The sequence below is a fragment of the Gopherus evgoodei genome, chromosome 1 (assembly GCF_007399415.2).
Source record: "Gopherus evgoodei ecotype Sinaloan lineage chromosome 1, rGopEvg1_v1.p, whole genome shotgun sequence".
Lineage (NCBI taxonomy): Eukaryota > Metazoa > Chordata > Testudines > Testudinidae > Gopherus > Gopherus evgoodei.
Genome location: NC_044322.1, coordinates 197,974,349 through 197,989,819, shown reverse-complemented (window position 1 = coordinate 197,989,819; position 15,471 = coordinate 197,974,349). Strand labels below are relative to the sequence as shown.

The 15,471-nt window shown below is 44.7% G+C and overlaps 1 protein-coding gene across 5 annotated transcripts in view; it reads right to left on the bottom strand.

Moving 5' to 3' along the window:
- The window catches only part of CD47 (CD47 molecule), a 49,206-nt gene that overhangs the window by 25,715 nt on the left and 8,020 nt on the right, over window positions 1-15,471 (bottom strand). For all 5 annotated transcript variants that reach the window (XM_030582262.1, XM_030582270.1, XM_030582235.1 and 2 more), the window contains exons 2-4: window positions 11,190-11,540; window positions 6,500-6,589; window positions 3,366-3,464 (exon numbers count right to left, since the gene is read on the bottom strand). In XM_030582262.1, the coding sequence (XP_030438122.1) occupies window positions 3,366-3,464; window positions 6,500-6,589; window positions 11,190-11,540 (540 nt within the window). The remainder of the gene's footprint in view (window positions 1-3,365; window positions 3,465-6,499; window positions 6,590-11,189; window positions 11,541-15,471) is intronic.

Below are 15,471 nucleotides of genomic sequence, written 5' to 3'. Positions count from 1 at the left end.
AAAGGTAACTGAAGCAGATATTTATGAAGTCATTGGGAGGTAAACTATCTCCAATTCAATTGGTTAATCACTAATATTTGGAGGATTTTCTTGCCATGTTATATTAGGAGATCATCAGACAGACAAACTGTTTTATTTAACTAAAACAACGTTAGCAAACATATAATATTTTAACAAAACAAGCATATGGATTTTTGAATTAGTTAAACATTCAAGTTTTTAAAATCAAGTTTGTTTTTGTTAATTGTTTTTAAGTAGTTAAATGAAATATTAAAAAAAATTACATCGACTATGTCAGCCAAGTCAACATGAGAAGCTTAAAATATTGGCTTCTGCAGCTAACTCAGTCGTGTTCACCTTCATTTTCCTGTTTGTTCATAATCTGGAAAAGAAAAACAAGCTTTCCTGCTTTTTCAGGTCCCAAACGATTTCTCAATTGGGAATTAATTAGTCCAAAGGAAAAAAAAATTTTTTCTACACCAGCAGAAGATACTGCTGTTAAAAGTGAGATCATCACTTCAACAGTCTCTGAATCCAAGTACTTAAGTGACTTCCATCAGTTCACTGGTGTGACTTTCTTTAAAACATCATCAGCAGACATATATATCTTGAATGGTTCACCTTTAGCTCTGAAGTTTATTATAGTTGGCATTTTGGAAGGATGATCGATGAATGCCCATGTCATAGCCAACATCTCGTCTTCAGCAGTTAAGGTTTGACCCTGGTAGCGAGTACTGAGAATATTTGCAAGAAAATGAGCTGACGATAGTGCCTGTCCCATTGTTTTTTTTAATGCCTGTAATTTAACTCTGTCATTGTATATTTCTCTTTTTAAGATCTCACTCAGTTACTTTCAAATTTTAACCATGTCAGCAATAAAACAGCTATTTCCCTGCATTTTGTTCAAGGCTACAGAAATAGGCTTCAAGGTACTCAGCACGTGTTCAATGTTTCTCTTAAGCCCAATGCTGAGAACTTTGGCTGTGACAGTGACATCTATTTTTTTCATGATTTTGTTCACAAATTCTCATCAGATTAGGCCAGTTCTTGATATACTGCTCAAAACAGTCCTCTGCTGAGTTCCATCACATGTCTTGTGGGAGAGTTAGCTTGGTTCCTCCCATTTTTTCAGAGCAGTTTCTGCAAAGTGGTTGTTACAGAAGTATTTTGGAATTTCAACATTAGCCTTAATTTCTGGAAAACTGAAGTCTTTGGCTAAGAGGTACATCAAATGAGCACTGACAGTATGTTATTAGCTTGGGACTCTCTTCACTCTCTTCTAAATAATTTCTTCTCATATTGGATACATTTGCAGATTGTCTGTGATCAAGTTGCATACTGGACACTTGAATTTTTTTTCACAGTTTCTTATAGCTTTTACCACTACTACTTCTTGTAAGTATTCTGCTGTGTGTGCATTTCCTGATGTATCAATTCTTTCTGTAAGGAAGACATTCCCTTCTTCTGTTGTCACACAAGCACATACAACAGGATCCTTGTGGACACTGCGCCACCCATCAAAACTCAGGTTAACAATTTTACCCTCTAGACCTTTTTGCACACTGCTCAATTTCTCTTTCATATACTTTATCCAGCAATTTGCCTGCAACATCTGCTCTGTTGGATGGACTGTATCCTGGTCTTAATGACTGAACCATGTTAACGAAGTGTGGTTCTCAATCACACAGAAAGGAGAGTTTGTTGTATAAACAAATCAGGCAATTTTTTCATCAATTATCTCTTTTTGTAATCTTTTGGTTCTTATCACAAATGGTTGTTCCTAGATGATGGAGATTTTTTTTCTTTTTGCTACAGGTGATAGATATTCTTTGGCTGTGTGACATACATGATGTGACTGAAACACTATCATTGGCAGATAACTCTGAAACTATACTAAATGATGGTTATCTTAAGGTGGATAGTCGTCAGAATCCTATATGTTGGGGACAGATTCTCCTAAACAAAATAAGTCAATGCAGTTATTTAATTATTACTACCATACTGTTCACTTAGTATTACTCACTGCATTCACTGACACTCAGGACTACTTTAAAGGTGAAATTGTAAAAGGAAGATCTGCCTATTTCAGCTATTTATTTTTTAATCTGCATCTAAAATGATATTGCCATATAGTAACAACTATATTTTTTACTCAAACATGAGAATTCAAGAATAGTCCAGAAGGAAGACAGTCAGTCCTTCAGAAAGAAGTTATGAAATAAAAAAAGCTTACCACCTGAAGATCCTGCATGTTCAGACATGTTTCTTTCATCATTTTCAACACAGTTTCCTCTGAGAAGGAACACTTCTCATGATGTTGTTTCATTCAGGCTACCAGGCCTTGCATTTCTTTGTTGCACTGTTTGCATTTTGCATGTCATGCCTGTGTTACCCTCAGGTAGAGGAACTTCATTAAAATATCCCCAAATTGGGTCTCTTTTATGACCTGCTGTCATTATATGTTTTTCCTTCTAGTGAGAGAACGGTATGGTAGATTTCAAATCAATGAAGGCTACACTCTGAAAGACCTCAAGTATGTTGCTCAAACAGTTTCACTTTTGTTTCTATTGCCTGTCCCTCCCTTCATCTTCAGATTTCTTCTCCTTGTCCAGATCTATTCCACCCACAACAATCTTCTATTCAGTGAACTTTTTAAAACTTTTCACTTTTAGAAAGAGGTAAGGGATTGACTCTGTGTACACAAATTTGCAGAGGGACAAAAGGGTTGAGGTCTGTTATTTCTCACCTCTATATATTATTTATTTATTTAAAAACATTTTTGCTGTTAAACACGTTATCTCTGGAGACACAAATCCACAGTTTGAGAACTGCAAAACAAAGCATCGCTGATGGTATCTTCTAGACTGAGCCCTGAGTCCCATTGGGTAGATAGAAAGATTAATCTAAATAATCTATACAGAAGCCCCTGGAATCCCATAAAATTGGGTCCCTAATCCATGAACTATTGGAACTCACTTACAAAAAACTTTTCTTAAACATTACATGAATACATTGTCTCATATTATTGAATTAGAATTTATCATCCCTATTCCATGATGAGATGTCTGAGCTATAATGTATCTTAATTAAAACTATCTTTAGATAGTTTTTCCTCAAAAAGCATTTAATCAAAAAAATTTGATTTAAATTAAAAATCCCATTTATTTTTTTTTTTAAATCATTTTTATCCACCCTGGATGGTGCACAAAAATTCAGTATTATACCAACTAAAACACAGAAGAATAAACCACTGGCCTGATTTTCAGAGGTGCTGACAACACGTATTTCCCAATAAAATCAACCTTCCATATGCTTATCACTTCTGGCCACTAATACATTAGATGACAAATAATTATTACACTTACCTGAAATTAAAAGACTAAAACCAACAACAGCAAAAACTGAGATGACAACTCCTGCAATAAATAAGCTGATCTTCAGAAGTGTTGTTTCAAATTTTGATACTAAAGGAAAAGGAAAGTCAGAGAGATAATTTGTTTAGAAATGAAGTATCATTCACAAGAATACACAGCTTTTAAATGATGACCATGGGGTCAGAAAAAGGATTCCTTTAAGAATAGCACCTTAATGTTGTATATCTTTCCAGTTGTCCCTGCAGTACTGACAGCAATAAAACTTGAGGTAAGTATCCAAGATAAATTCCTAATCACAAATTAATTTAGCTCCTACTTACCACAGGGCACAAGTCAACTTTCATTGATTTCACTGTATCAGAGAGGTAGTCGTGTTAGTCAGGATCTGTAAAAGCAGCAGAGAGTCCTGTGGCACCTTATAGACTAACAGATGTATTGAAGCATGAGCTTTCGTGGGTGCATGCATCCGACGAAGTGGGTATTCACCCACGAAAGCTCATGCTCCAATAGTCTATAGGGTGCCACAGGACTCTTTGCTGCTTTTATTGATTTCACTGCAAGCTGGATCAGTTCCATAAAACCCTTTTGCCATTTCAGTTAGATATGCTAAGTCTTCATTTCTTTTTTCTTTTAAATTGCATTATAAACTGGTTGTTCAGGTGATTAGGATGCTAGCCACGGACATGGAAAACCTGCATTCAATTCTCTGCTCAGACACAGACTTCCTGTGTGACCTTGGACATCTCATAGATTAATAAATTCCAAGGCCAGAAGGGACTACTGTGATCATCTGGTCTGACCTACTGTGTAACAGGCCTTAGAACTTCCCTGACATAATTCCTAGAGCAGATCTTTCAGAAAAAATCCAATTTTGATTTAAAAATTGGCAGTGACGGAAAGTCCAACATGACCCTTGGTAAATTGTTCCAATGGTTAATTACTCTCACTGTTTAAAATAGGGGTCGGCAACCTATGGCATGCGAACCAATTTTTAATGGCACGCGGCTGCCTGCTGGGACTCCATGTGTCATTAAAAATCCTGCCGATGCGGCAAGCCGTGGGGTCCGCGGTCCCGCGCAGGACCAGTGCAGCAAGCCGCTGGCCCCTCCCCCGCCTTCCCCCAGAGCCCTGCTGCTGCCCGCGCAGAGCTCTGGGGAGCTGGGGCTGCGCGCTTCCATGGGGCAGCGTTTGGCTCCGTGGGGAGGGAAAGACGCTCCCCGCTCACCCAGAGCCCTGCTGCCGCGCACACAGTGCTCTGAAGGGCGGGGAAGAGCAGGGCTGCGCGCGGGGGGGGTGGCGGCGGCGCGGCGGCAGCGCCAGGGCTCCGGATGAGCGAGGAGCCTCATGGTATGAGGGCCGGCTCCGGGGTTGGGTAATGGGTGGGGGCAGTCAAGGGACAGGGAGCAGGATGGGGAGGTGGCATACTAGCGGGTGATTAGGGGTGGGGGTCTCTGGAGGGAGCAGTCAGGGAGCAGGGGGCGTTGGATGGGGCATATGAGTCCCGAGGTCTGTTTGGGGGGTGGATAGGGGGCAGGGCAGTCAGGGGACAAGGAGTAAAGAGGGTCCTGGGGAAGCAGTTAGGGTAGGGGGGGTCTCTGGAGGGGGTGGTCAGGGGACAAGGAGCTGGGGGGGCTGGATGAGTCAGGAGTTCTTGGGGGACTGCTAGGAGGTAGGGGTGTGGAGAGGTGTTGGGGCAGGCAGGGAGCGGGTGGGGGGGTCCAGAGTTCTGGGGATCCTGTCAGGGGGCGGGGAGTGGTTAGATAGGCATGGGAGTCCAGGGGGTCTGTCTGGGTGTGGCGGTGTGGATAACCGTTGGGGCAGTCAGGGGACAGGTAGGGTCCTGGGGGGGCAGTCAGGAGATAAGGGGCAGAGAGGCTTAGATAAGGGGTGGGGTCCCAGGAAGGGGTAGTCGGGACAAGGAGTGGGGCGGGGGTTGGGGGTTCTGGGGGGTGCAGTCACCCAGCCCTCTGCCCTGAGCCCTGATCCTCCCCCCACACACACACACACCCAGCCCTCTGTCCTGAGCCCTGCACCCTCACACAACCCCAGGCCCCTGCCCTGAGCCCTGTACCATCCAGCCCTCTGTTGACTCCTTGACACCCCCCCCCATGATCCCAGCCCTGACTGGCACCCCCACACCTACCCAGCCCCACTATCCTGACACCTGTACCCCCCTCACATGCCCCCAGCCCTCTGCCCTGACTCTTGCACCCCCCACATCCCCAGCCCCCGCCCCCACATCCCATGCACCCTGCACATCCCCACCCCCACCCCGAGTACCAAACGGAGGATGGAACCCCTGAGCAGCAGGGAGCTGAGCCGCTCAGCCCACTGCTGGTCTGAGGTCCTGACCGCTAGCATCACACAGCCCGCTGTCGGCCTGGGGTTCTGGCTGCCAGACCCTTTCCAGCTGGAGTCCTGGCCACAGGCCCCACTCAGCCCACTGTCGGCCTAGGTGAACAGAACCCCAGACCAGCAGCGAGCTGAGTGGGTCGGTGGCGTAAGATCAACATTTTAATTTAATTTTAAATTAAGCTTCTTAAACATTTTGAAAACCTTGTTTATTTTACAATACACTAGTTTATATATATATATATATATATATATATATATATATATATATATATATATATATATATATATATATATATATATATATATATATATATATATATAAACTTGTAGAGAAAGACCTTCTAAAATACATTAAAATGTATGACCGGCACGCGAAACCTTAAATTAGAGTGAATAAATGAAGACTCGGCACACCACTTAAAGGTTGCCAAACCCTGGTTTAAAATGTACACCTTATTTCAAGTCTCCATTCATCTAGCTTCAACTTCCAACCACTGGATTGTGTTATATCTTTCCCCACTAGACTGAATAGCCCATTACTAAATATTTGTTCCCCAGATAGATACTTCTAGACTATAATCAAGTCACCCCTTAACCTTTTTCTTCTAAAGTGCAACCCAATCTGACTTCTACTTTCCATCTGATTTTTTAAAAAACCACTAGATTCCATTTTCTGTTACTCCATTTTACCCTGCTACTTCATTTATGAAAATGATATTAGCACTAACATTCAGCATTTGTAAAGAATTTAAACAAAATTTAATACTTACCAGTAATGGCTAACTGAATCCAATAAAACAAAATAGCCAAGACCATGAAGAGTATGATGAGACTATTTTCTATTGGTGTAAACCATGACACTGAATTGAGACACAAAAAGAGGGAAAGGGAACAGAGAGGTACATAACATTTGAAGTTATTGGATTTATACTGTAAGTGCTCATTTTAGCCTAGTCTCTAGACTGCTTAACACTCTTTGCTACAAATTTTGAAAGCTATAACTACAATCTCTGATCTTCTGACGTAACTGGGTAAAATATAACAGGCTGTTCCCTACTCATTCAAGATTTCAATTACCATAACTCCCAATTCAAGAAATATATATTTTTTTCCTATGTTTCTTATCCACATCTGGACTAAGGAAAGCATTTGCAAGGTTTTTCTTCTTGTTTCACACATTTCACCACCACCACACATACTGGTATTTCTGCATTGATCTCTATTCACCAGTACTCTCTGATTTCACCACTCTGTCTCTTGGCTGCCATCCTCTCACTACTCTCTCATACCAGGTTGCCCGCCCTTCCTTAACAGCTATGGATGGGAATAGAGCCAACTGAAAGTTACATTACTTTTGTCAAGAGCATGCTGCTATTCATGGGCACAACACATAAAAAAGCAAGGAACAGAAGGAGAAGAGATTCTATCTATATAAAGTCATATGACTTTGTATGACACCTTCTGGCATGCATGCCAAGAGTTGCCTCCCAGTTACAGGACACAACAATTTCCAAAATATCATTACTTTGCTAAAAGGCATGCATAAATTCTTGCATTTCTGCACTTAGCCTTCTTGGTTTAAATTCATTCACCAAAGACCAAAGTCTACCTTTTCTAAATTGTCTCTACTGCTCCTCTATTCCTGCCAGTACAGCAGGGACCATGAAGAAATACACATATTTAATAACGTATTGTTCCAGATCATCTCTCTGCCAAGAAATATTGGACTTTGTCTTTTCCATGTAGCCGAGCACACAGGCTAGTGGATCTCAGAAGCCATTCCAATTTATCAGCCTTCCCACTTTGTCCCACAAATGCACACCGGGGCTGCCCATTAAAATGTCCACCATCAGGGACAGGGCTACTAAGTCCTTCCCCAAAAAAAAAACATCATAGCCAAAAGAATTTTGTCAGTGAATATTATTGGGCACCAGACTCAGATATTTATAAACATTCCCAGACACATAAAACATATCAGCAAACCTATGTACCAGGATTTATTTATTCAGTCATTCTAGCTGTACTGCATGAGAGAGTATTACACTACTCTACCAAGAAGGCAGTGTGATCCAAAGGTCAGGGCACTGGACTAGGAATCAGGAAACCTGGTTATGTTCCTGGCTCTGTCACTGAATTCCTGTGTTACCTTTGGGAAGTCACGTCACCTCTCTGTTGAACAATATCCACCACTGTAAAATGAGGCTAAGTACACTTTTCTGTATAAAGTGTTTTGAGATCTACCAATTGAAAACACTATATAAGAGCTAAGATATCATTGCTGAGAATATAATTTTACAACCCAATGATGCTAAAGTGAAGACTGGGATGGGATTTCCATTACAAGCCCTTTTATAGTCACTTCTGTTAGATATGTACATTGTGTTATTACTATATTTATACCCTAAAAGTATCTTTGAAAATTAAATCAAAGCATAAAACACTTTAAAAAAATGCAAAGTAGTACATTATAAGAATCGTAACCTGAGTTGCCTGTCTTATCTGCAATTAAAAATCTCAGACTTAACTTTGTATTTACATTTTCGCACATGTATTGTCATTCTCCATTAACCAGGATTTTCCAATGAACACTGTCTCTCTTGGCTAGTGGTTCTCAACCCGTAGGCAGCTTGCGGCCCAATCAGCACACAGCTGTAGCCCATGTGACATTCTTAAGGCCATACAGGTAGTATATGTAGTGTGGTCTCAGCCCATATAACACATCTAGAGAGCTGCATATGTGGCCCACGATAGTAAACAGGTTGAGAACCATTGCTCCTGGCATTTCTGCTGCCTAGTGGAAAATGAAATCATAGAAGCCAAGTCCAGTTCCTGTTCCCAATACCCAGTCTTTATGCTTCTTTCAGTCATGCTGCTAAACAAAGAAAAATGTAAGACCACTAACCAAATTCAATGTCTGGATATCAATGCTTCACACATAAGGATAACAGTTCTATACCAGCGATCCTCTACCTTTTCTGTCCCACAGACAGCTAGCTCACCATGGTGTAAACACATGCACACAGCTGTCCACGTAATAACCATCCCAGTCACATGATCTCCTTGCTCAACACCCCAGGAAGTGACTGGATTTTCTTCAGGAAGGTAGAGGCACTGTCCCTCCCATCTGAGTTTAGTGCAGCCTCTTCCCAGCCCCTTCTCTCTCCCTTCTCCTTATTCGGCATTAATGTCACTCCCAAAATAGCCAAATTAATTGTGTTGTTATTCCAGTTACCGGACATCAAAAACCATTCTGAATTTGTTGAAAGGAGGAAATCAATTATTTCGTTCCCCTGCATGGCTGGGAGCACCAGGTTTTGCGCTTGGAAACAGGCTCTGCTCCATTAATGGTATTTCAAAGCCCCAGTCAGGAGACTGGAGTATTTCATTTCATGCCATGGCAATTACCACAGTGGCTGTTGTTGTTAACCCCTGCAGTCTCTGATAGGCTAAGGCTGCTCTTTTGTTTGGGGCTGGGCTGGTATGCACCTTGCATGTGTGTGGATTAATTTGTCTGGGGCTACTTGTTTAATCAGGGATGTTCTCAAGCTGGGGCTTCCTACGACTGGCAACCTTGATTTCCCCCCATCTCCCTCCCCAGCCTCTATTGAGCCACTGGGGATTTCCTCCCTGCTGGATGCGGCTGGGGAGCTGAGGGGGATTCATAGCCCTGCCCACAGCAGCTGGGGAGCCCGCAGCGACTGGGGAGTCGCAGGAGAGTCCCCCCTAGATGTAGTGTCTTCTGGCTGGGTGTGGCAACGGAGCACCCCTCAGCAGTTTTTGGAACTTGTTCTGTGCAGAAACAATAGTGCTGCATTCTGCCTAGGTTAGGAAGTGGGTGATGGGCAGTTTTCTGCTGACTCTTTTTCAGGATCAGAGGAGGGCGCCTAGCAGCAATTCAAACAGTAAGCCTAGCCCTCTTAGCATCTCCGAAGGGTAAGAAGGCGGCAACAATGCTTGCTGAGAAACACCCACCAAATCAGTGCTGCAGCTACCCAAGCAGCATTGCAGGCTGTGGTTTGGGCAGAGACGCATCTCAGCTGTACTGTGAGTTCAGCAGGAGCATCTGGCGTCTGGACTGTCCTGTCCCTGCAGCGTTCGCTTTGTTAAAGTGTCGTCTGCTGCTAGAAAAAAAACCAACTCCTTGGCTGAGAGCGCTATCGGGTGGGATGTACTCCCCTAGCAGGCTGTGATGCTGAAGGAGGTGGTGGGACAAGATGGGGGACTGAGACTGGGATTGGTGCCCAGAGGCTCCAGGATTGACCAGTTGGTGACCACTGGTCTAGAGCAGTGGTTTTCAAACTGTGGATTGCAACCCAGTACTGGGTCGCGGAATGTAAGACACTGGGTCATGGCAGCTTTAGTCAGCACAGCCGACTGGGCTGTTAAAAGTCCCATCAGTGGTGTTACCCGGCTATGACAGGCTAATCTCTACCTGTTCTGATATTGCGCTGCACCCGGAAGAGGCCAGTAGCAGGTCCAGCTCTTAGGTGGGGCTGGCCATTGGGCTCCGCGCACTATCCCTGACCTGAGCACTGGAGCTGGAGGGGCTGGTGCCTGTGGGCAAGAGCCGCGTGGAGCCACTTGCGCACCTCTGCCTAGGTGCTGCTGGCGGCTTCCAAGATGCAGCGCGGTTCGCAGTGCCAGGACAGGCAGGAAGCCTGCCTTAGCACCCCCTCTCCCCGCCACAGCGCCGCTGAGTGGGAGCCGCCCGAGGTAAGTCTGCGGCCCAGCTATGAACTCCCCGGGCTCCAACCCCTAACCCCCGGTCCCACCCCCGAGCCTGCATCCCCACCCGAGCCTTGACCCTCTCCCATACCCCAACCCCCTGACCTACTCAAGAGCCCCCTCCCACACCCTGAAGCCCTTATTCCCATCCCAACCTCACAGCCCTTACCCCCACACCCCAACCCTCTGTCCCAACCCTGAGTCCCTCCCAAACCCCCCATTCCCAGCTCCACTGGGTCACAGGCATCAGCAATTTTCTTCAGCTGGGCTGCCAAAAAAAAAAAAAACGTTTGAAAACCACTGGTCTAGATATATAGTTGGTCCTGCCTCAGCTCAGGGGCTCAAGGGGGATCTGTGGAACACATGACCTCTTGGGTTCCTTTCCAGCCCTGTGTTTCCATTATGTAGAGAGTGGATCAGAATATACATAAACTGAGTGTGGCACAAATACCATATAGTCAGTAAAAGCTAAATCAAGTGGAAAAGCCTCATTATCCCTAAAAGTTAACAAGACACAATGCCAGCCTGCAGGCCCAACTCTTACTCACAGAAATATTCCCCTTGATTTTGATATAACTATACTCACAAGGACTGCTCAGGCGAGTAAAGACTGGACTTTACGTTCTAAATATTTTTAATGGTTCATTTTCACATTTGTTATTTTGTGTCCTTCCCTCAAGGCCTGGTTTGTTTCATTTCATAGCAGGCTTGCAAAATCACATGACATCTACTTACCTATACGGTATACAAGTTCAATTACAGTTTCTCCTTCCCTATTCGATTCTGTCACTTCACAACTGTAGTTTCCTGGAACTGCTTGCGTTTTTGAGATTGTCAATGAGGCAACGCCCAACTTCAAATTTTGTAGAGATTCTAATTTAGCAGATGAAAAATTCTCATTTGTGTGGCTCATTTCTGTTTCTCCGGAAAAACTGAAAAATTCTTTTTTTTCTAGTTTCCATTTAACAAACATGACTTTAGTATTCTTCTGTGCTAAATTAGTCACTATGCAAGGCAGGATGACTGTTTGATTACAAATGGTTTGTTCAACAGACTTGATTACATTGAACTGCAACTGGGCAGAACCTGGAGGAAGGAAAAAAAAAAGTTTAATTAGACAGTCTTCCACAATTAATTTACCCAACACCTGAGCAACAAGAAAGCTACTGAAATACTGAAAAGTTTAATGGATGGCCAGACATGATCACACACTTGAAACAAGCACAGATTAATGTTCTTCATAAGAAATAAAGAGGGAAAACAAGAGATAAGACGACAAGAAGAAAAACTCTGAGAAAGAGGAAGTATGGATGAATTTAAAAAAATATTCCTCAAGAAGGCTATGCATGAAAAGAGAGAGGAAGAGGCAAGATGAGATTACAGCTCTATTTTAGACATATTTACTGCTTCTTGATTCTTACATGATGTTTAGGTACCACCACAACTGGTGTCTTAGAAGTACCTAACATACATAAGTAAATATTAGTACAACATTCTCAGTGCTGCACCTAACCAGACAATTCTTCTGGGATATTTTCTGGGTCTTGGGCCATATGGAGAAAACATCTGCACTAAGGCCCAATTTCAGCAAAGCACATGTTTAACTAAGTACATGAGTAGCCCCACTAAAGCTCGACTGTGACCTAAGGCATATATGTGCATGCCTGTACAATCAGTTACTGTTGAGGGAATTCTGGGAGCACAATTTTTAATTTTTTGGCACAATATTTTAAAATTCTGCAAATTGTATGTTAATAAATAAACGTGGAGGCTCCAGCATGGCAGTGAGGAGCACAGGCACATGGAGGTGGGAGATCACACTGCAGCTCCCCCCCCCTCCCCCGGGACAGCAACTTGGCGGTGAGGCTTCACCTGATCCTGACACAGCGCAAGGGCCGGGTGTGAGCCAGAAACACCCTAGAGCCCTATCCCCACCACATGCAGACCTCCCCCACTGAGCCTCACTGTGCCAGGCACATCAGGTGCGGGCAGGCAGGCTCAACGCAGCAGTATCCAAGTGCTGAGGGTCTTAGTGGGGGGGACCCAAGCGTAGGACAAACTGGGTGCAGACAACTCAGTACAAGATCTGGATGCGGGGGGGCTCCAGGTGCAATAGGACTCTACAGGGGGAGTACAGGTGAATGTGGTTGGGGCTCAGTGGGGGAGGTCTGCATGTGGGGGGGATAGGGCTCAGTAGGGAGATACGGGTGCAACTGGTTGGGGCTCATTGGGATGAGGGTCTGGGGGGCTCATCGGGATGGTCCAGGGACAGGGAAGGTGGGGTCAGTTGGGGTGAGGGAGACCCAGCTGCAACTGCTGCCAAGAGGACACCAGATGCTGGGCTCCCGTTTCCTCTATCCCCTTCTCTTCCCCATCCCATCCACATTCCCTAACGCCCCTTGAACCCGCTCTCCTCTCCCCATTCCTCTCCCCACTGTCCCCCACCTCTATTCCCCTCCCCTCACACCCACATCCACCTCCCCCGCCCTGTCCCACACTCTTCTTTCCCTGCCTTCCCCCATTTTCCTCCCATCATCCTTCCTGCCCTACCCCACTGCAGGCACTCACTGTTATAGAGAAAACAGGATGGTTCCCAGTACACAGAAGGGGAACATGACCAGCACTAGGACTCAGAAGGTGGTGTTCGAGCAGCACCCTCCTTCAGCCGGGCAGTTTTGCGCTTGCAGAAATTTGGGAGGAGGTGGAGCGCAGTGGCAGGTGACTTGTGTGCCCTCCACCTTGCCTGTGTTTAGGGGGGGATAATGCTCTCCCAAACTATGCCCATGGACATCCCCATCCCCTCCCCATGTGGCTTCCCTGTCACTTTCTACAGGGAAGCAAAGAAATCTGCAGGAGGGACATGTTTTCCGTGTGCATGCAGTGGCACAGAATTCCCCCAGGAACAATCAGTAAGAGACAAACTCTTCTTCTGCAGAATTTTTTTTTGCAGCTGAAAGGGAGCTTAGGAGGGAAACAAACACCACTATTGTTTCTGCTTCCATGTTCTGTAGAGAAGGATGGAGGGAATGAGTGATGGCTTATTCAAAAATTATGTTTGTTATTGTTCTTCCTGTACTTTGAAGGTGGAGCCAAATCCCCTGAGGGTTAGAACTTATTTTGCAAATTATGTCCTACTTTTATAGAGGGGCTGCACACCCAAAAATATGTAGATCAAATAAGAGCCTATCTTCTCATTTATTTAGCTGTCTATGGTCAATAGGACAAATAATTCAGAAATTTCAGGTGGTTTTTTGCTACACTATGAACCAAAATTTATCAGAATTTTTAAAAACAAAAGGCCAAATTCTCTCTACATATCCATCTAAAGGCTATCTATAGCATTTATTGCCACAGCATCTAGACACTTCCCAGGTAAATGAGATCTGCATAGCAATGACTCTTGTGGACTTCATGAATATTCTACTCTTCTCTTCTGCTAAGGCTATACATTCTGTTTCCTGTGCTCAAATGAAAGTTAGTTGCTCAACAGTATGAACATAGCCAAGGGCAGACTGTAACCCAAAGAGCTACATAGTCTAAGAATCATGACATGTGGCATCATTCTGATTACTACTGTTCTTTTTACCTTCTATTTCAATTCTTACCCCCATCATTATCTCAAGAAACACTAATGTTGCAACCTATCTAAAACAGTGGTCCCCAAACTTTTCCTCTCGTGCCTCCCTTTATCCCTGTCTGCCTCCCCCTTCCCCCAGCCACAGTTGGGAGGCAAGGCTGGAAGCGGGGCCACAGTCAGGGCTAGGGCCACAACTGGGCCACGGCCACAGTTGGGAGCAGGGACATGGTCAGAGCCTGGAGCCAAGGTTGGAGCTGCAGCCAGGCCAGGCCAGAAGCCAGGGGCTGAGGCCTCAGCTGGGGGCAGATCTGGGGCTGGGAGCAGAGCCATGGCTGGGACAGCAGTCCGGGGTGCAGCTGGGGTAGGGCCTGGAGGGAGCATCATGGCCACAAGCTAGGGACCGTGGCCATGAGTGGAGCTGTGGCCAGAGCAGAGCTGGGCAGCACTCCTTCTCCACCCTTCATAGGAGCATGCCCGGCCCTGTTGTGCCCCCTGAACATTCCTCCATGCCCCGCTAGGGGGGGCGTAGCCACAGTTTGGGGACCACTGATCTAAAAGCTTGGGATGCAAGCTTTCAAACAGCATAAAACATTCCTTTTCAACCCTACGTTCTCAAGAATATTGGCTGCTATAACGTCAGAAATTTAAGTCAAATAGGGTGTCAGGAGAAGCAAGATGATAATCAAAATAATCTGACTTTACAGCATGAGTGTCTATATTCAGTATTTTTGTTAGTTATCTACAGTTGGAGAACTATAGTTTTTGTTATTGTTTTTTTAAAGATTCACAATATCCAATTGCCTTAATGCCCAGAAGCCTCAAACTGGATCAAGGATCTCAATGTGCTAGACACCATATCTAGACCCCCAAATCCTGTGAAGACTTGTGCATAAAGTTAACCATGTACATGAGTTACTGCTGGGGGCATTCTGCACCAAAAAATAAAAAATTATGTGCCAAAAATAAAAATTCTGCACACAATATTTAAAAATTCGACAAAATTATGCGAATTTTATTTGTCAAAATAACACTACATAATCATACCAGTTTCAATTATTTTGATAATTTATTTTAAAATACCTGTCAGAAAGTATGTCTGTAACAATACAGACACACACACATACATTCCCCCAGGGAGAGAGAGAAAGAAACCCCTATGACAACCCGGTTCCTGTTTCTCCACCTCCTTTCCCACCCGGAGGCCAGCCAGAGACAGACACATACAACCCCGCCACCTCCCGAGACAGCCAACCTCCCCTCTGAGACACCCAACCCCCTATCTGAGGCCAGTGGCAGAGGCCGCCTTTCCCCCTCTCCTCCCGAGCCCAGCCACAAAGCCCCACTGGCCCAGATACCCGCACCCTCTCCCCTCTGAGCCCAGCCACGGCCCGCCCTCTTGTCCAGATACTCACATCCCCTCCCCCTAGAGCCCGACACCAG